At 43.3% G+C, this 22,639-nt stretch overlaps 1 protein-coding gene across 6 annotated transcripts in view; it reads right to left on the bottom strand.

Moving 5' to 3' along the window:
* Window positions 1-3,612: 3,612 nt before the first annotated feature.
* VEPH1 (ventricular zone expressed PH domain containing 1) overlaps window positions 3,613-22,639 on the bottom strand; it is a 124,245-nt gene continuing 105,218 nt past the window's right edge. For all 6 annotated transcript variants that reach the window (XM_053390360.1, XM_053390361.1, XM_053390359.1 and 3 more), the window contains 2 exons: window positions 10,170-10,306; window positions 3,613-5,617 (listed from right to left, as the gene is read on the bottom strand). In XM_053390360.1, the coding sequence (XP_053246335.1) occupies window positions 5,381-5,617; window positions 10,170-10,306 (374 nt within the window). In that variant the 3' untranslated portion in view covers window positions 3,613-5,380. The remainder of the gene's footprint in view (window positions 5,618-10,169; window positions 10,307-22,639) is intronic.

The raw sequence follows: 22,639 nt of genomic DNA on the forward strand, positions 1-22,639 counted from the left end.
GCCTTTCAGGCAACTGAAGTTAGCTATCATTACAGGAAAGACAACGTAATATATTTTCCTCCCTTGTGCTTCAGAGATGTAAGGTGCCCTACAAAGGGTAGTGTTTCTGTTCCCCAAACTGGCAGATAATCTGCTTCCATTATCAGGAATTAACAGTAATTCCTAGGCAAGGATTCTGTTCTTGTAGGATAAGACAAATCTAATGTTGATTTATGCCTTCTGACGTCAACTGCAGCAAAGGAACAGGAGGAGGCTGTGAAGGCATCATCCCTTCAAAGCACATTGCTTTCAAGACATTCAGCTAATTTTAACTCAAAGCCAACCTGTTGAAACTAATGAGCATGGCTAAGTTAGGTCTGTTAATTTAAATAGGGCTACTCTCAGTAAAGCTTAGTTCAGTATTGCCCATTGTGTGTATGCACATTTCAAAACTTGTGGAGCTAAATGTTCTTTACTCCAGTTATTCCAAGAACCTTAAAATTTCAGTATTGTCTTTAGGCATCCAAAGTAGCTGAGAGGGTCTGGACTTGGTTAAAAAGCTGTAGTGGTTGCTTGTCAGATTTCCTTCTTCCCTAACCCACATCATTAGTGCCATTGTTAACTTTTATCTCTCTTTATCAGTAAATATCCTGTTGGTCTCAAAGTTCTCCCAAATCTCACATTCTGGGGGTTTTTGTTCTCAGTCACACACCGTGTGACATGATTTAGCATGACTTCCTGTTCCAATTACAGTGTGAAGACCGGGAATAAGATATATTGTCTATCTACTGCCAACCTTTTTGAAGGTGCAAGCCAAGTCTATAATTTGAAATGCTTTAAGGCATGTGTTTATGCTCTACGCTTGTGTCGCAGGTCGGGGAAACTTTGGCCAGAGAAATCCAGATAAGTACTGCATTGATAGAGGTTCTGGCCTGTGAAATTCCTAGTGGAACCATGTTAAAACACACACACACACGCACACACACTAAAAAGTCAGATTCAGCAAAATGAACAACAACACCCAGGCACAGAAGAAATAACCAACACAAAGGAGGAATCACTCAGATTCCCCCCTCCCCTGCTTTCTGTTTGAGTTGGACTGGGAGAAGGTTGTTTCCCTACTAAATCAACAATAGAGCAAGTCCAGGGACAGCTTGCAGCAGTGACAGAACACACACTTGGCTAATAAAATAGCCATGGCAGAATGTCCTGCATGAATGTGTGCTTTCAAAGCCTATTAAGTTAGCAACCACTGTAACTTATTGTGGCAATGGATCTGATTATGTGTTGCGCGCGCACACACACACACACACAAAATGACATTTGGTTTGTATACCTTGCAAGAACTGGATGTCCTAAAGAGACCGACCTAAACAATGACGTGTCCTTGGATTGTGAGCGCTCAAGGGGGCGCAGCTCGTTTCCTTATGTACAATTACTTTTGACATTTTTCAACTGCGGTGTGACCGAGTTTTCTAATCAGGTTTTGCCAGGACCTGGCCCCCAGTGCAAGGACGTACTTCTTTCTCGATGTTCCTTACACAGTAATACAACGGTGGACAAGCACAGTTCTTAACTGGGCAGCAGACATTTCCAAATGGTAAAGAACAGACACTTTTCCACCCAGGGACTGAACGAACTTGGCAGAAAAATATATAGCATACATCAAATTTAAAGATAAACTTTGGATAAGAAAGCTTTAAGATAGAGGAAATTCCTAAATTTTAATTTAAACATTATTTTCTGAACGACATCCCCTCAGAAGAACAGTACACTTAAGGATACTGCAGTGTTAGAGATAACAAAATTAGATCAGCAGTGACATCCACATTCTACATTAATATTTTCATTTGCACATACATGGAAGAGACTTGCATAACCATGGGGATACAAGCCTGTGGCTGGCAGGTATTTGTAAATCACATACGCAAATGAACACTTACTTGATTACAGTGGTGCCTCGCAAGACGAAATTAATTCGTTCCGCAAGTTTTTTCTTCTTGCGAGTTTTTCGTCTTGCGAAGCACGGTTTCCCATAGGAATGCATTGAAAATCAATCAATGCGTTCCTATGGAGATCGTCCGGGGACAGAGGGGAAGCGCCGCGCGCCTTCCCCTCTGTCCCCGGACCTGTTTTAAAGCAAGGGAAGGGGCAGCGGGGAGAATCGCGCTGCGCTTCCCCGCTATCCCCGGAGCTTGCGGGGCAAGCTTCATTTTGCGAAGCAAGCCCATAGGGAAATGCGTCTTGCGAAGCGGCTAAGAAAACGAAAAACTCATTCGTCTAGCGAGTTTTTCGTCTTCCGAGGTGTTCGTCTTGCGGGGTACCACTGTACTTGAAAAAGGAATATTTTTAAAGTAATGAATTTTCATCTGTTCGTTAGAAGTACAATGGTTAATCCCAAACTCCAGGCTATCCATAGCTCCTGACTGCTCTCTCATCCTGCCATACATTAATATGGCAGCATATAAGCTTCTTGCGGGCAGAGAACTTATTGCTTATGAGATGAAAACTCGAGGGCCTTGTACTGTCCTGCAAATGACTACATTGTTATTACTATTGTTATTTCTTCCTTCTATAATACTATCAGTGTATATGGGGCTTTGCAGACTACACAGGCATAAAGATGAATGTGTACAACTGCAGTTAACGTCCCCCGGTCTTGTTTTAGTGGAGGATAAAAACCCAGGAATTAAAAGGTAAATATAGTGGAGCTGAAAACACCAGGAGTTAAAAGAATAATAATGAAGTAACTATTAACGTACGTATAGGAAACAGGCACAAAAATGATCTAACGCAAAGCCAACATCATAAAAGTCTTTATGATGCTAAAATTCCAGTCCAATTTTGACATGCTTTGCAGATAAAGAGCCTGCCCCATTAACCCCAAGCCACATTACAGCAATGCCGAAAGGATGAGAGGCCTCTCTGGGCTCTGATGAGATCTCTCCAGTGGAAAGATCTGTGTATGGGGCTGGGCTTGTATTTTCACCCCCCACCCAACTTACAATGTTATCAATGGCCTTTCCAATCAAATTGCCAGAGGCATTAAATCCAGGCATAATATTTCAGAGTTCACGCACACTAGCAAAGGCTCAAATTCATGAAGCGGGTGACCACCTGCGATACTAGACACAGCTGATAGGGTTGGGATACATGTGAGTGTGTTTTGCACATCACAGACACCAGAAACATTGTGCTTCAGTGGGAGGTGAAACCAGCAGCGGCGCAGCAAGCTGATTGGGCACCTGGGACGGCGCACGTGCCTTGTGCTCAGGGGCGGGGCCAGCCGCCTGTGGGGGCGGTGCCAGCTGGGGCAGGATGCTCCACAGGGCCTCAAAGTAGTCTGCCTGCGTCCTCCCACTCAGCCGCCCTACAGCTGGGGGGGGGGAGAGGCAGTGGGCAGACCATTTGGGGCAGCGTGGAGCCAGCGGGTGCCCAAGCCACTGCGTCACTCCCAGGAGAGATTCATGGCTCGGGCTCACTGCAGGCCCTGCAGCGAGTTCCACCCAGCATTTTGTCACCCCCCCCAGTGGTGACAGTTGGCCCGGCCTGCACCCACTGCACCCTCCTTCCCCGGAAACCAGAACAGGTTTGCAGCTGAGGATTATAAGGATGCTGCATTGACTGCAGCGAGTTCAGCAAAGGTTTTAATTCCTGCGTTGTACTGGCTTGAAAGAATTTACTCTCCTTTACATACCCCAGTGGGTAAGACAGATGGACAGAAAATCCTGTTGACCTCCAGTGTTTTCATAATCTACAATCTCTGTTCCTCACATGCCTGTGACTATCCTCAAAACATTCTGGGCCCAATTTCAATCAATGGGTGGAATTCAATAGAGCCCCGATGAGATTGTTCCATCAGTACAAGATTTTCTGCTTGCCTGATGGAATCACTTCCCTTCTGCTTCTCCTACACACTGTTCTGGGGGTTCTCCCGGCCCTCTTGAAAAATTTTGGGGAGGCTTAGGGGGCGCATGATGGGGAGAAAGCCCAGTTGCATTACCGGGAGTCCGAGCACTGGCTTTTGCTGCTGGAACGGCTTAGCTGAATCCGGCCCAATGTGTACAGACGGGTGTGGCCTGGGAAGATCTCCCCACCCTGTCGCCATCTTGTTAGTGAGTTTGTGTTGGGTGCTATTGTGGTGGCAGGCTGGAGGCACAGAAGGTGGCAGGCAGGCAGGATACATGCAGTGATGTCAGGGCAAAACATACAGCAGAGTTCATGTACAAAGCCCACCTTGAGTGGTCCTACATCCACCCAAAGTGCAGTCAAAGTCAGTCGAAAAAGGCTGTGTGGATACATAAACAGCTGTTGAGATGGTGGTGATAATAAGAGCCATTAATATCATCAGGGTGCACTTCAAGAAAGACATGGTTGGCAGAGCTGGTAAAACAGTTAAAGGCCTCATACTGCCCCTGGAAAGCAGGGTCCAGGCACTGTGTCACTCTGCACACATGAACAGATTTCTATTGCATGCTACTTAAACAATACTCAGGACAAAGGCAATCTTATATACATCTGTAGGTATTATCCAAGGAGCAAAATGTTGCTTCTGTAGTGTCCATGTACGTTCCATGCACAGAAATGCATTGGTCCCCCGAACAAGCACTGGGTGCACTCAGATGTGGGGATTATTGTGATCGTTTTCTGGTTGTAATGCTAGCGCTTCTGTCCCTGTTTCCAACATTTCTTTTATGCTGCATGACCTGCTGCATACAGAACTGTAGCCTTTTGACAGATATATCACCATGCCGTGCTAAATTCCATTCGTATCAATGGCTGTGTCGTAACACAAAAGCAAACACCACTGTATGCATCACATCCGTTTTGAGCATGCCTGCTTCTGTTCCCCCATGAAAATGGTGGGAGATGAAAGTATGCCAGAACAGCACCACCATTTCACATGAGCGCCAGTGGTGGGATCCGTGAAATTCCAGCACAAGACTCCCACAGTTTTTCCAAGGGGTTAACGAGGTTGCAAATGGTTTTAAAATTTTTTCTTCCTGGAAGCAATTAACGTGGAAACGAGTGTTGAACTTCCACTAGATTCTGCTAGATTTCCTGAAGTGTGTGTGAATGATCAAATAAAACACAAAAATGTTCTGGTGAGGAAACGTCGAGAAAATAGAATAAAGTGCTGCCTGAATGCAGCCACTGTAGAAGTGGAGAGATTGGAAGGGCATTTGTCAGTCTGAAGCAACTATAATGGACATGGCATTAGTTGCATTAGTCCCTGTGCCACTCCTCGTAAACAAGGGATGTTGCAACGGCACCCAGCTTGAGCAATATTATCAATGAGGTCTGATACTGGCTTTTTTTTCCTTCCGTGACTCAGACGATGAGATATTTTACATATTCATGTGTGCTAGCCTTGTGAATCATATAAACAGGCCCAGAGTTCTTACAAATAGGTGGTTGCTTCCCTGCTCTCCCTTTCTTTCGCTTGGGCAACTGCTACGTTAATGCACTGGAGCCATTCCTCGGCATTCTTCTCATCTTTGGCCTTGAAAACGTAGGTCTTACTGTCCGTGAATATTTCAAAGGCCCGAGGGAGGCTGCGATCCCTGCGTTTCTTGGCCACCACTTTGACACTCTGGACCTTGCTGAGCTCAATGGGGCAGTCGTCTGGGTCATCTTTCTAAAACAGAGAAGGAAGTGAAGATGGGGGGGGGAGGTGAAACAGAGTTCAAGGTTTGTTCTGACTATACCGTATATACTTGAGTATAAGCTGACCCGAATGTAAGCCAAGGCACCTAATTTTAGGGGGGGGGGACTGGAAAAACATATTGACTTGAATATAAGCCGGTTCACCACACCACAAACCTGGTGGTGGCGGCAGCAGAGGAGGAAGAACAAGCAGCCCAAAAGGGCTGCTTTCAGGCTGCTCGTTCCTCCTCTGCCGCTGCTGACGGGGCAAAGGTGGTGGAGCAGCATGAAAGGGCTCCTTTCGGGCTGCTTGTCCCTCCTCCGCTGCCACCGACAGCGGAAAAGGCAGAGGAGGAGGAAGAAGCAGCCCGAAAGGAGCCCTTTCTAACCTGACTGATAACCCTGGGCTATGAAGGGCTCCTTTCTCGCCGCTCGTCCCTCTGCCGCCATCCGCCTCACTCGAGTATAAGCCAAGGGAGGCTTTTTCAGCATAAAAATATGCTGAAAAAGTCGGGTTATATTCGAGTATATATGGTACATGGTTGGTTAATCTGCCAAAAGTGGCCTGTTGCTGATGTGGTTCTTACATATTGTTCATCACCACACTATTCCACAGTATTGAACTAGTTTAACACCTTTTCCTTTCTCCAGTGAACCCAGGGAACTATAGCTCTATAAGAAGGGAGAGGAGAAAATTCTCAGCACCCCTACCAAACCACAATTCTCAGGGCCCTTGGAGAGAAGCTGTGGCAGTTTAAATGGCACAACATCGCCAGACGTTTCTAGGGCAGATATACACTCAAAAGTCTCCAGGGAGGAAAAAATAACTCTTAAAACATAATTTGTTCCACTGGAGTCAATCTTTAGGAGTGCGGCTTAATGAGACATCAATAAATTTTTGCATAGTTTAATGTGCGAGTTTCTCCTCTTTCAACATAAGCACAGTTCTCTAACTGAATCCAGAGATGTAGGATTTGGGCAATTTTCCCACCAGGGTTTTAAGCAGTCTTAATGCATGTGAAAGATGCCCGTCTGATAACCCTGGGCTATGAAGTGCTCTGTTTCTTCTCAGAGTCAACCTGGCACATGCAGAGGCGTATCCAGCAGGCTTCCACAGCCATACCACCTGCAACGATTCCTCTGGTGCAAAAGTACAAATTGTGACAGGAAGTGGGCCGTTAAGACACAAAGGCTTGAACTGAAGCCCATGGTTCATTTATCTCCATCCCATTAGCTGTACGTAAGCCCACAGAAATTACTAGTGGAGCTAAATGGAGGTACAGTGGTACCTTGGGTTACATACACTTCAGGTTACATACGCTTCAGGTTACAGACTCCACTAACCCAGAAATAGTATCTCGGGTTAAGAACTTTGCTTCAGGATGAGAACAGAAATCGTGCTCCAGTGGCGTGGCAGCAGCGGGAGGCCCCATTAGCTAAAGTGGTGCTTCAGGTTAAGAACAGTTTCAGGTTAAGAACGGACCTCCGGAACAAATTAAGTACTTAACCTGAGGTACCACTGTACTGTACTTGTTCTCCTCTTCCATGAATTGGCCTTGATAGCATCTAGTGACGATCCATTGGAAAGCTTTGTGTGTTGCTGACAACCCTTTGGTGACCCACCACTGATGCTTCCTTCTCCATTTTGCTCCCTGGCGCCAGCTTTGCACAATGCAAGGCAAGAAGAGCTGGCATGAGGGCACTGACATTCTGGAGTATTGCAGGAGCTGCAATGCTGGCAAATTGGCACTGGGCACGATCTGCCATAGCGACAAGGCTATCATAACTCGGCACACAAGTTTGCCATGATTATATTTGGTACATTGGTAACCATTTGTTGAGAGTGTAAGGATCCCTTGCCATCTTTACAGTGTATGGAAGGAACTTCAAGGCCCAATTAGGCTGCAGAAATCTTACTACAAAGGTAAAGGTAAAGGACCTCAACAGTTAAGTACAGCCGCGAACGACTCTGGGGTTGCGGCACTCATCTCGCTTTACTGGCTGAAGAGTTTGGATTTGATATCCCACTTTATACCCTAAGGAGTCTCAAAGCGGCTAACATTCTCCTTTCCCTTCCTCCCCCACAACAAACACTCTGTGAGGTGAGTGAGGCTGAGAGACTTCAGAGAAGTGTGACTAGCCCAAGGTCACCCAACAGCTGCATGTGGAGGTGCAGAGACGCAAACCTGGTTCACCAGATTACGAGTCTACTGCTCTTAACCACTACACCACACTGGCTCTGTGCCGAGGGAACCGGCGTTTGTCCGCAGACAGCTTCCGGGCCATGTGGCCAGCATGACTAAGCCACTTCTGGTGAAACCAGAGCAGTGCACGGAAACGCTGTTTACCTTCGCACCGGAGCGGTACCTATTTATCTACTTGCACTGGCGTGCTTTCGAACTGCTAGGTTGGCAGGAGCTGGGACCGAGCACCGGGAGCTCACCCCGTTGCGGGGATTCGAACCAACAACCTTCCAATCGGCAAGCCCTAGCCTCAGTGGTTTAGACCACAGCGCCACAGAAATCTTAGTAGCTGTTACCTATTATATGCAAAAATTAAAAAGCGGACTGAACCACAGGGGATGATGCTGTCATTTTATTAGGTGAAACAGCTGGGTAATGGTGTGGGGCATGTAACCAGAGCTTTAATGAGTTTGCACCTGCCTCAATTGCACCTTAACCTAGAAATCCACATTAAAACTGTAATAATGCTGGATGAAATCCTGTTTATTGTTTTAGGCAGAAGAAGAGTGCTTAGAATGTTACTTGGGGGAAAAAACCTGAACAAAAATTAATCTCTCTCTTTTAAAATCCTCGAGCCCACTAGAAATGGTTGTTCAGCAATTCAAATCTGCCAAATCCATTTGCTTTCCAGAAAGATACCCACTCCTTTGATTTACAAATGAGATCACCCATAAAGAAACTCCTTGCCATTTTTAATGATGTGATATTCTTTTACCATTGAGAATAGAGGTACTTTTATGTGCCTCCTGCTCTGTTATGAAAGCAGGTCTAATTATCTTCCATTATGGCAAAAGTCCTTTTTCTAAGTCAATCAGATATGATACAATTGGTAGCAGAATTCATCCAATTAGGCTGGGAGAAAATCAACCTGAAGTCTGATGTACAGTGGTGCCCCGCAAGACGAACACCTCGCAAGACGGAAAACCCGCTAGACGAAAGGGTTTTCCGTTTTGGAGGCGCTTCGCAAAACGAATTTCCCTATGGGGTTGCTTCGCAAGACGAAAAAATCTTGCGAGTCCCCGCGGTTTTTTTCCGGTTTTCCCCCCTTTTCCTAAGCCGCTAAGCCGCTTATCAGCTGTTCCGCTGATAAGCCGCTTAACAGCTGATCGCTGAAAGCCGCTAGACTGCTGTAGCGCTAATCCGCTAAGCTGTCAATGGGCTTGCTTCGCAAGACGAAAAAACCGCTAGACGAAGAGAACCGCGGAACGGATTCTTTTCGTCTTGCGAGGCACCACTGTATTCTTAAAACTAACCATCAGCCAATGGGATCAAGATGAGCAGGTGACAGCAAAGGTTGCAAGGTTTTAAGCCGGGGCAATTGGAATAAGATCCACTATTTGACTATTGATTCAAAAACCCCAAATCTATTTTATATAATTGACTTTTTTATTTTTATTCCTTGTATATCGTATTGTCGTTTTATTGCTATGGCCGATGGCTGACGCAAATAAAAATTCATTCAGCCAATGGGTTAATCTATTTGTTATGGCTTAAGTTGGTTAAGGCTTTACAAGACACACTTTAAGTGTTCCAGAAATATAACTCAGGGGATAAATCTACCAATTGTCTTATTTCTAGTTCTCTCTCAAGCCCACACCTCTCTCTTGACATTTCTGTTATATCTGTGACTCACAGAGGCACAACACGATCACAACCGCCTCCTCAAAGCAACCAATTCAGTTTCTGTGTCAAAACAAGGCACAGATTAATTAATTTGTCTCATCTAAGAGTGCCTGGAACAAAGTCAGCCATGGGAAACCACTAAAAATTAGGGCAAAGTCCTTAATCATCAGCTGGTACTGCCCCGATTGAGTGATGAGCATACATGTTAACTCACTTTTGGTATGTTATGTATAATAAGCTTTTTCAGACATGTGAGTGTCTTGTTAAAGTTTGTGGTGTATGAGAAATAATCATCAAGACTTTTAAGGCCTGATTATGCACGGACATTTCTAAATAAAAGGATGTCACATAGAGGAGGGAGAAAGGTTGATTTTTGCTGCTCCAGAGAAGCGGACACGGAGCAATGGTTCCAAACTACAAGAAAGAAGATTCCACCTAAACATTAGGAAGAACTTCCTGACAGTAAGAGCTGTTCGACAGTGGAATTTGCTGCCAAGGAGTGTGGTGGAGTCTCCTTCTTTGGAGGTCTTTAGGCAGAGGCTTGACAACCATATGTCAGGAGTGCTCTGATGGTGTTTCCTGCTTGGCAGGGGGTTGGACTCGATGGCCCTTGTGGTCTCTTCCAACTCTATGATTCTATGATTCTAAATGATTTCTTTCCCCTCTCTCCCAACTTACAGATTTCCCTTTGCGAAAGAGAAGCTGATTCCCAGCAAGCGTGAAATAGCGGGTTTTCCACCTTTTGATGAATTTCCACCGAACTTGCTTTTCTTTCAGCTTGCCTTCAATTAAGGGTTGGCCATCTTGATTGACAACTGTGGAAATATGAGAGAGAGAGAGAGAGAGAGAGAGAGAATATTGTTATGAATTCTTGTTTCTCCTTTGGTGGCTCAGACTTTATAGAAAATTTGGAATCAGAAGCCCAGGATGTGGCATCTATATAAGCCATTTCTCTATATCCCCCCCACCCCACAAAACAAGCAGCAAAGAAACCACAGTTCAGATGAACCACAGTTTGCCTGGGTTTGGGTGACATGACAAGCTATGGTTCATCTGAAACAGAAGGGGAACCTTCTAAACTCCTCATTGCGCTTGTGTTGGAAGAAGAGTACATGGGCTCAAAGCTTACTGGGTTTCATTTGTACAATAGGAAACTTTAGCCCATTTTTTTTCTGTCAAGGAGTTAAACTTATTCCATGCATTTGCAAAATAATTTTCAAAATTTTGATAAACAAGATTTTCCTTCCTTCTGTCCCTATGCAGCTGTTAGGAGCCAATCTCCCAGAGAACAAAGAGGACATTTGGTGGCTGAGGAATACTGTTCTTGTCAACTCTGAGAAACAATGATGAAATTTAACAATGTATCTGTTTTTAGAATGTTTTTACTATTTTAGAATGTTCTTGTGTAGGAATTGTAGATGTGTTTGATGCCCTGGGCTCCTTTGTGGGGAAGGGCAGGATATAAATTCAATAAATAAAATAAATAATACACCCAGAATTTGTCTGCAAAAGTAAATCATTTTACACAAATATGTCTGCTCTATTCTAGCTATAGATCTGCTGGTACCTGACTAGTGTTGTTGTTTTTTAAAGGAATGGATTCTAAGTAACGAGTCTTATTTTCTTTACTTTTAGCAAGACTGTTTATTTACAAGGGAGCCTGTAGATGCTGCTTTTAGAATTGCAAGAGATTAGATTATTTGCAGCAGGACAAGGTTGCATAAGCTTTGAGAAACACAAGCTTTCATGTGATGTTTGAAAAGCAGTTTCTTGTTATGAAACTTCAGGTCCAAGTGAATTTTCTTGGCCTTCTGATGCCACGTCTCAGCAATGTGGGATGCAAGAAATTCTAGTATGTCACTGAAGAGCTATGGTGGCCATGGACAACTTTTAATTCTAACTCCCACTGTGTATATTTGGATAAATCCATGGCTATGCAGAAATGTCAACTTTAAAGGGCGCCCTAACGGATGAGATGCCAACATGTCTGAGGGAGTAATTAAAACAAAAAAAGTTCAGAGGGTCACAATGAACTAGTATTCCAAATACTTCTTTTTTATTTTCTTTGCAATTAAGCTGTCTAAACATGTACAGTTTTATACAGCAACCTTCTAACCTCTTTGCGGTAGAATCTTCTGACTTTAATGGAAGCAACCTTTTCCATGGTATCTTAGTCACTGGATGAAGTGCTTTGGCTGGCATTGTAACAAAGCTTCTTATCTCAATCCATCCGATTAAAAGTTAAATGCATTACCTTACCGTAATATTGATAAGAACAAAACTGGATACTAAGTGCCTCTCTGGCTAAAGACTTGTGGGCACGTGCATCAAGCAAAATATTCATTTGGGCTAACTAGGCTGGGATGAAGCCTAAGAATTGAAAGTCACGCACACCGAACAATTCACAAAACAGACGTCACAATCTCATTTGCTGGTGTGGGGAAGGGGGGGGGAGTTCTGTTGCACAGGTGCAGATTCTTGTGCTGAAGGAACAAGTTACATAATACTACTCTGGCTACAACTCTAGGTTTTGAGAGTGTTCCCTTAATATTCCATCAGCACTAAAGGAAATTTACCTCCTAACAGAGCTAACAGCAGTTTGGGGGCATTTTAATAAGGGAAATGGCAGGGAAGAAAGGGTAATTTCTCCATGAGCAATGGTCCTGCTCTTGATTTCTCCCTTCCCTGTCACATATCTGTTATTTGAAGAAAAAATTAAGGGACCAGATGTAAAAGTGAGTATGGAATTTGAGGTTTCCAACCATTTGTTTGAAGCATCCTGCATCAATTAACAACGTTTCTCATTGGAACATGCCCAGACCAACCCATTTTTGCGAAATTTGCACATGAAAACACAAATGGCGCGCATAGGCTATGTCCTAGTCAGCATCCCAGTTTGGGATTTTGTTGCATTAAGACTGCACTCCTACACCTACATACGTGGAATGAATATTCTTGGGGATTTACTTTGGGGTAGATATGTATAAGATTGTGCTGTCAGTGCTGCGTTTAGTTCGGCACTAGGTGCTCATTAGAACGGCAGCCTTCTTGCGGTTGCTAAGTCACTGGAAATAAGAAATTACTGTCGATCTGCTGCACACCACCCAGAAACTGTATGATCACCATTCCCCCCCCCACCAGCCTTCACTTCTTCCACAGTGTATGGAAGATGTGTGCTATTTGCATCTATCCTGAAATTTCAATACAGATATTCACAAAGCTCGTGTTTATGCAGAGAGGATTCAAGGAAGTAAATGTTTAAATATTTGCCTAACTGGGAAATAAACGCTTCTCGCAACATACGACTTCATTGAGAATCCCTCAACAATGTGAAAAATGTTGGCTGAAAAGGAAAGTTAAACACGATTCTCCTACCCGCATACAAATGCTTTTATCAAGAGTTAGGTTCATAACCCAACAGTGTAAAGTGAGAACTAACCTTCACCCAAAGATCCCAGGGCAGTTCACAACATAAAAATACAAAGTGGGAATACAAAATAAAACAAATACAAACACAAACTAATAACCCCTCTCCTACAAACACATTTTAAAAACCATAGAGAGGACTCGATGGCAGCATTCGACCCCCAGGCCCAAGCTCCCCCACCCGGGGGTATAAAATACATGTGTATTTCTGCTAGTAATTTCCACAACATGACTTTTGTTTTTCTCTAAAGGGAATGCTTTATAAGCTAATATGAGGAAAAAATACAGGACTACGTGTGCAAAAACAGTCTAAAGATGCAATTCTATACACACTTAACTGAGAGTCAGTCTGATTGAATCTACTCTCAATCCCCATAAATCTACTTTGCTAAAGAAAAGACAAGAAAATAAATTAAAACAGCACTGAATTTCTAAGAAACACATTTGCACATCATGTGTAGTTATCCCCTCCACAGTATTTCCTAGGTAGTGAAGTGATTTAAGCTGTTAATGGAGAAAGGTTGATGTTGAAATATTGGGCTGTTATAATACCAGCCAACTTTCTGTAACATTAGCCAACTGGCTGGGTACAGATGCACAAGCACAGGGGGGAAGAGAATGAAGTAGGCTAGAAAAGGGCCTGATTGGCTAGAAGACTTGAAGACCCAAATCTCAGTTCTTTCACTCAGTCTGGTTCATTTTGCTTCCTTAAATACATCTCTGGGATCCAGGGTCCAGATCATGGGTAGGTAAACTGAGGCCCAGGGGCCGGATCCTGCCCAATTGCCTTCTAAATCCAGCTTGCAGACAGTCCAGGAATCAGCGTGTTTTTACATGAGTAGAATGTGTCCTTTTATTTAAACTGCATCTCTGGGTTATTTGTGGGGCACAGGAATTTGTTCATTTTTTTCTTCCAAAATATAGTCCACCCCCCAAGGTCTGAGGGACAGGGGACCAGCCCTCTGCTGAAAAAGTCTGCTGACCCCTGGTCCAGACAATAAAACACTGTCAAGCTAAGGCATTCTATGGAATGGTCTTTGGCGTCTTTAGGAAACTTTAGGATTGCAATTAAAACACGATATATATACAGTGGTACCTCGGGTTATATACGCTTCAGGTTACATATGCTTCAGATTACAGACTCCGCTAACCCAGAAATAGTACCTCGGGTTAAGAACTTTGCTTCAGGATGAGAACAGAAATCGTGCAGCGGCGGCGGGAGGCCCCATTAGCTAAAGTGGTGCTTCAGGTTAAGAACAGTTTCAGGTTAAGAACGGACCTCCGGAACGAATTAAATATGTAACCAGAGGTACCACTGTATATTACTTCAATCTTATTAACATCAATGAGGACTACACAACCTTAAAGGGGTGTGTGGACTGTATGGCCCACCAGATGCTGTTGGACTTCAACTCCCATTACCCCTAGCCAGCATAGTCAATGCTTATGCCACGGGCCAGGAGTCAGCTTCGCCTGTTGAACAGCTGCCTGAAGGTGGATTGACTCCACCTGCAGCTGATCAGCCTTCAAGGATACAGAGGAGAAGGCACTGATGAGAACCAGCTGGCTTTAGCCTTCTTAAGCATAGCTTCCAGAAGCAATCAGATGTTGGTAACATTTGTAGTTCCTGACCCTGCCTTGCCGCTTCCTGCTTGTCTTGACCATTGACCACATGATCATCAGATTACCTGACCTTGGTCCATCTGACCATGCGGCTTGCTCTTTGGTGGACCCTAGGACTGGACCTGACTTTGGATGCTGACTACCTCCAGGCAAGTATAATTCAGAGACTCTTCTGGTTGGCTGACCTCCCACTCTCCTGAGCTCTGCATGCTGCTGCTCAGCAATGAGACTATGGCAGCTTAGCGATGATAGGAGTTGTTGTCCATTAACATCTGGAGAGCCATGGGCTTTCCACTTTAGTCTAAAGTCTCCTTGAGTTATCTCTAGAAATCGGTGTATGAAGCAACTGAAGAAAAATGGTGCACAGTATATCCATCACCAATGAGGGCAGTGACTCTCATTGGAACTACTCAGTCCCTAATTACAAAACCAACTCAGTTGATCTCTGGCACAAACTGCTAGACCCTGGAAAATTTTCAGGTGTACAGGGATATTCATATATGGTATATTATTCACGTTAAAATAGTTCATGAAGAACGAGATCTTCATTTCCAAGACTGACCCCACCACAACAGCCTTATAGAATGAGTTAGAAGAAAACTTAATATTTGTAAGGCACAGCAATTCACTAAATACAAGAAGTGTATCCTTCCAAACACAATGGAACAACCTTTCTACCCACTCAAAAATGCAATAAACACTGAGAAAGGAGTCTGGAATTTCCAACTTTGCCAGCTGAAGTTATTGTCAAGGGTACAAAATGTCCTGAAACAAGTCTTGAAATTCCTGACACAGCTACCATAAATCATCAGAGTTTCATTAAAGCAAATTATTCTCTTGTGAGTTTGTGCAAATGAGGATGGCATCGGTGGATTTACTGGAAGGGAGAATTAGCAGTGATGAGAAGAAGTCCTTGGCTGGCTGCGCTTTGATCCCATTGTGAGGTGGATATAACTGGGGGCTGCGTTTGAAAGCAAGAGTGCTGGAGGAAAATGGTCCATGAGTCATTTTCTGTTCTCTACACATATCAAATGGATGAGATATGGGTCCCTTCCAGATCATCTGCTTACTGAGCATTCATCCTCATTCATATGTACAAAGTTTGTGGAGAGGTTAGATGATGTCAGTGGTCGAGCATTATAGGCAGGTCAAATGAAGTTGCCGATAGTCAACTTTCCAGCACATTTCCCCATGACTTTACTTACCACAAAAATCTGATTGGGGGAGGGGTGTTACTTGATGTGCAAATGTGCCAAGCCAACTTTAATTGTGCGAATGTACTGGTTATGTGATTGAATTTTGCCTGCAAATAGTGACCAGCTGAAAGTACATATGGAAAAAGAGACCCCAAAATAATATTTTAAGGAGCCATTGTATTGCCTGTTGGCTTTATGGCAGTGGTTCTCAAAGGGTGTGGTGTGTCACACTGGCAGGAAGACTGAAGGACAAAGAAACATTTAAACATTTCAGTATAGTATAGTATAGTATAGTATAGTATAGTATAGTATAGTACAGTCATACCTCGGGATAAATACGCTTCAGATTGAGCGCTATCAGGTTGCACTCCACGGCAACCCGGAAGTAATGGAGTGCGTTACTTCCAGGTTTTGCTGCTCGCGCATGTGCAGATGGTCAAAATGACGCCACGCGCATGTGCAGAAGTGGCGAAACACGACCCGCGGATGCGCAGACGCGCTATTGCATCTTGCGTTCCTTTTGGGATGCGAACTCGGCTCCAGAACGGATCCCGTTCGCATCCCGAGGTACCACCGTATAGTATAGTATAGTATAGTATAGTATAGTATAGTATAGTATAGTATAGTATAGTATAGTAGTATCAATTTATTTATTTACAGAATATGGATAGGTATCTTTTCAAAATGAGAGCAAGAGCATCAAGTGATACTGAGGACAATTCTAGTTGCATTTACCAATGTGTTTTTTATCTTATCAACAACAAAATTGGCTTGAGCAAATTTTTATTTTGAAAGTGTGACCCAGAGAATAAAGTCTGAGAACCACTACTTTATGGCCTTGGACACATGATCCCACCCTTTCTGTGCCTTGTGCTACTTTAGTTCCGAATAATAATTTACAAATCCACACAAAGAGATTTCATGAGTAGGTTTGTTTTTAAAACTCTCTGGTTAAAAATGTGTTGCCTTTTAATTGCCTGTAAGAAAAGCTGTTTGGAGCAAAACTACACGTTTACAAAAAGCATGGGGCTGCCACCCAAAATGGAATCTCCGGGTTACATTTCCCCCCTCCTCCACTGGAGGCAGTGTGCCTCTGAATACTATTTGTTGGGAATCACAAGCAGGGAGTGTGCCACTGCACTCAGGTCCTGCTTGGGGGCTTTGCATAGGCATCTGGTTGGCCACTGTGAGAACAGAGTGCTGGACTAGATGGGCCATTGGCCTGAACAAGCTGGGCTTGATGTAAGCCTGTGCTCTGATGCCATGTGGTTGTGGTTTTCCTCATTCCACCATAACTGACACGCAGCGAAAGGATGATGACAGTGTGAAGACATGTCTCACAATGTGTAATTCTACCCTTATATGAAAGGGACACGGGTGGCGCTGTGGGTTAAACCACAGAGCCTAGGACTTGCCAATCAGAAGGTCAGCAGTTTGAATCCCTGCGATGGGGTGAGCTCCCATTGCTCGGTCCCTGCTCCTGCCAACCTAGCAGTTCGAAAGCACATCAAAGTGCAAGTAGAGAAATAGGTACTGCTCAGGCGGGAAGGTAAACGGCGTTTCCGTGTGCTGCTCTGGTTCACCAGAAGTGGCTTAGTCACGCTGGCCACATGACCTGGAAGCTGTACACCGGCTCCCTCGGCCAATAAAGCGAGATGAGCGCTGCAACCCCAGAGTCGGCCACGACTGGACCTAATGGTCAGGGGTCCCTTTACCTTTACCTTTACCCTTATATGAATCATATGTTTGCACTTTTCCTGGAGCAGCTACTCCAGATAATACCCATCTGCTGCCCACAGGGACCAGGGCAGATGGCAGAATTATGAACCACACTGACATTGCTCACCTGGACTCTCTTAAGGGTTTCTTTTTGCCAGCTTGGTACATGCATATCTGATCTGTCCTAACTCATGGCTGGCCATTAGGAAGAATGAGGAGATGGCCTTGGGGAGCTGATTTGAGGTGTGATGAAAGGTTTGCAAAATTGTTACTCATTTGATGGTTGTCCTACTGACAGGGAGAGAGGTGTTTGTGGGCTTTTCTGCCTCAAGCACCAAAGTACATTGCATGATGTCTTCAGCTGAATATTCTGGTTCCTTCCATTGGAAAGTGTTCAACTTACATGAGCTGATGGGAAAGCTCTGCCTCTGGGATTTGAAGATGTGGTCACTGGATGATGAATACATGTGCGAACTCATCATTCAGTCACCCACAGCTGTCTCCTAAACCACACTTCTCAGGCTGGGCACCCCACTGGCCAGACCATTATCTCCATATACCCCCGCAGGCCAAGTCTGACACGTGGCCAGGGTCAACCACCTTTCAATCATCTGACATCACAATGACAACACGTGTCCAGCATTTGTTCACATGGTTTGCACTCAAGCAGAATGGGCAGCTTCCCAGTGTGGTGGTCAGCTGATATTCAGCGCAAGATAAGTGCTGAGCATAGGGCTTTCCAGGGGCTGAATATCAGCTGACAGCACTTGGTAAGGGCTTTGCAAGGGGCTTTGTAGGGACCACCAATCAGCTAATCAGCAGGGCCAACAAAGCCCCGTTTTCCAAACTCCATCTTTACCTGGATCCACACTTGACAACATGAGATTAAGTGTGGGGCAGGAGGGCATGGCTTGGTTGAAACAGCCTGGCCTAGTTATGCCTGCAGATCAGAGGTCCTTCAGCCTTGCAGTACATAAAGCACTGGTTCAAGGTCCTTGCATTAATTTACAAAGTCCTGAGCAACTTAGGCCCAGGGAACCTTAGGGACCACCTGAACCTTTACATCCCACTTGATCACCATGATCACCTGCAGGAGCAGTGTTCCCTCAGCTGCTGAAGTTCATCTGATGACAACAAGGTGTTGTCTTCAATGTCTTTGGTGTCTTCAATCTGCCAATAGAGATTCAGGAGACACCTTCGGTGACAGCTTTTAAATGCCTGCTGAAAGCTCTTCTATTCTGTCAGGCCTACAGAATACATCTTTTCATCAAATCTGATTTCTGGTTTTTTTATATATATTGTTTTTACTGTTTGGTTTTATGCACATCTGTCGTAAACAGGTTTTTTATGAATAGTGGTTCACAAATATTTTTTTATAAATAATAATTTTTAAAATGTATATTTGGAAAGCTGGAAATCAGGAACACTCAGAGGTGATAGACTTGGCTGGTAGCAAAACACAACACAGGCACGAAACAAGACGCAGGGATTAAAGGACCAGTGGGTGAACCACATACACCACATTGAGCTCCTTGGAGGAAAACGTGGGATAGAAATGCACTAAAATAAATAAAATAACTACTATGAGGGAGCAAATGCTAAGGGTGAGGCATGGACAGAGCTGCGCCTGGTATGTCTCTGATTGGATTTTAGTGCAGAAATCCCTTTTTAAACCCAGAACTCACATTCAATCCCAGTTCGTAACATAGGACCAAACATTTAGTTTTGATTATATACATGTCTGACTCCCCACCGTCTGCAGTCTGCATTTCTCCTATCCTCCTCCTTTCTTATTTCCTTTGCTTTTTCCCTTTTTCCTTCTTTTAAGAAAACTTAAACAAACAACACAAATGGCTGCAGTGTCACTGGGTGTGACCCACCTTAGGGTGGGTCACGACCCATCAGCTGAAGACAAAGGGTCTAATGGATATCAGTAGTCTCTAACATGTATTTCCAGGGTGAGGAGTCCAGCTGCCTGTAAAATAATATGCTCCCCATCTGGCAGATGACTACTCAAAAAATAAACCCATTTCATTTTTTTGCTATGACAGCAGGAAATGAGCAAAGAAAGCCCCCAATATAGTGAGGTTTCTAATGTCAAACATTTTGATTCAATATGTTCCACACTGGAGTGTTTGGATATATATATATATATATATATATATATATATATATATATATATCCTTGAAAGTGGCTACTTTTAAATAATAACTAAGAGAGACAGGAACTGGCAAAACCATACATTTAAGTCTTTTAAACAGACATTTTATGTCTTTTTAGCTGAACAATTTTCCTTAAGAACTATCAAAAGCAGACATAGCATTCCATTTAGGAAATTCAATATGTTAGGAGTCTACTGAAAAATTATGAATGCAGGCTTTTAACGACTTTTAGATTCCTCATTGATTTAGCTGCAGTTGCACATGCAACCAAATTAATTAATCAAAGTAATTTGTTACTCCCCCAAGAGTTAATATTAGGCCCGCAACAATATTTTCTGATTTCAAAATTTGCATTTGATGCAGCCTGAGATGCAGCTGAAAGAGGATCCACCAAATGGAATATCTGATTTGTTTCGTTGCTGACTAGCACACTTTTGTTTCTGTAGTGACAACTTTTCAATTCCCAATTCTATTCTTCCTTTCCTGCACTTGACTTCATTTGTCCACATGGCTGTTTAATTGATTGATTTTGCTTACAACTTTTTGTGGTGACATATTGGGCATATTGGGCAAAGTGTTGGCACAGCACTGTCAAAAGTACATCAGTTGGCACAGCTGTGAGCAAATTAAGCCATGAACCAGGAATTGGGAATTTGCCACTTTCCAGAACTTGCTGTAATATCATTCTTATCATCCCTGGGCTGCTAGATGGTGGCTGGACCTAATCAAAGTCCAACAACATGTTCCTGCCGTACATAGTGAAGGCTAAGAAGAACAGAAATGGTGCTGAGAAGAACAGCATCGAAACCAAATGAATGTTGAACGTATTATCATGAAGCACTGAAAATAACAGAAACAGAAAGGTGCTTTTTGACACTTGCAAAACAAGGGAAGCCATTTTGTCTCAGTCATAGTTTCTACATTCTACAATGGCGGGATTGAAAAGAGATTTGCCTATTGTCCAATACAATACTCTCCAGTGCATTTTCCCACCACTTCCCTTATTGCCAAAAGGTTCGGTTTTTGGGGGGAGAAGCAGGTTTGTTATGGAAGAGTGGCAAATCAACTTTAATTGCCCAACCTCAATTTGTCACTATGAGATTGAATCCCATATGAAAACAGCAACATTTTGGATTTGCCCTATACTTCACTTGGGACTGTAAGATCAGCCAGAAAAAGGAACTGGGGCCCAAACAGCTACCTAGATCCATGGATGGAGCTTGTCCTGGCTTAGTGGAATTCTTTCCTTTGAACAACTTGCATGGTAGAGTGCCTATTAGTTTGGAAAAGAAATGGGACTGTGCAAAAATAAGTTGTTGGTTTCTATTATCCCCAGTTATACAGAAGTACATAAGTTTACAATTTATATATATTGTACAGAAAAGCTTGAAAACCAAAGAAAGATCAACAAGCACCTGTAAACTTCCAGGACTTATGTAACATTGATGACATAACTGATGAGCCCATGGAAATAACTCACCTCATTGTCCAGAGATGGAACTTCTGGACTTACATTAGACACTAAAAACAGGAACTCTTATTTTTTGTGGCTATGCTTTGTTTAGGAGATGGGGTAAGCTTGGCAGGGGGTTGGACTCGATGGCCCTTGTGGTCTCTTCCAACTCTATGATTCTATGAAGCATGACAAAATGATGCCCCAAATCCTGATCACTGCCCTCCCCCATGATTGCCTACTGCCTGTGTCCAGAAAATATGATTCTATAATATTCTATGCAGGTCCCCTGTTCTTAAAATGTCCAACAGTTGTAAAAGTAGTCTGTGATGTGGAATTGGGTCCACTCTTTGAGAAGTATAAGTAAAAATGCCCTTCATTTAATTATTTGTTGGATCCTGGCCATTTTCAAGTTTGCAATACACAGGCACCTAAACAGGTGTTCTTCGTGGGTTGTCTTGTATCTCATAACAATTATGTTTCCTTTCGCTGGAATGGGATGAAATTTGGTGACTGAAGGTAAACTGGGTTTTAGCAGCCCTAGTTTGTATTTAGATTTTAACTGGTAATTTAGATGTCCTCAGTTTAAATTATTGTAAGTTAAACTCTCAGGATTGGGTAGGAAAACCTTTCAAACCCCTAATTAATTTCTTGGAAGTAAGCAACTTATTATTTACTCAAGTTCTATTAGTTTCACTGGAACATGCTTCCCTGTAGATGTGCTTAGGATTTCAGTCTTAATTTATTTTGTCCAGGGATTGCATAGAAAAACTGCTTAATCGAGCAATGACTCTGTCTAGATCATACCCTTCAGCAGATGTGAGCTGAATAAAATGAACCCAGTTTTCTTTGAAAAATGCTGGAAAATTAATTATGACTTGTGCTAAACCGAGTTGGGTAAAATACAATGAAAAGCACTTCACACAAATGCAAAACTCTCTGATGATGTTAGTGAAAATTTAGAAAGTCTTCAACTCTGTGTAATAGCCAACAGTCAGCATTAGAAAGTTGTCCAAACTCCCTAATTGCCAGCTGTTTCCACCCTGCTGTATGATTTCAGTAGTGTCACATCTTCAGATGGCAACTCATTTTAATTGGCATCTGTTTTCCCCCTCATATCTCCATCTGTCCCAAACCATGAAATGTTTTTTGTGCAAACATGCTGGCCCAAAAGCATAATTGGTGTAAGTCCATTTAACTGAGCCACACCCCAAAGAAGCAGAAATCAGTAATAAAGCAAGCCAAGTCATTATAGGAATTAGAGCTCATCGGTTACTAATGGGAAGCCAACCAACAGGTTTAGAAAATTACGTATAAAAAATCATTATTATGGCTTTGCTGGGCATGGTTTCATTAGCTTAAATATTTTTAAATGGACACATGAAACTTGGATAGGTACACTTGCATATGAACACTAGTTGAGTCCTCCAGTAATTTAGCCCACTAATTCCAGCAATATCTGGAGGGACAAAGGTTCCCCATCCCTGCTATAGAGAGATAAAGTATTGCATTATATTTGTGTATATCAATGCTGGGGTTTTCTTTACCACAATTCTACCCATGTAAAT

The sequence above is a fragment of the Podarcis raffonei genome, chromosome 5 (assembly GCF_027172205.1).
Source record: "Podarcis raffonei isolate rPodRaf1 chromosome 5, rPodRaf1.pri, whole genome shotgun sequence".
Lineage (NCBI taxonomy): Eukaryota > Metazoa > Chordata > Lepidosauria > Squamata > Lacertidae > Podarcis > Podarcis raffonei.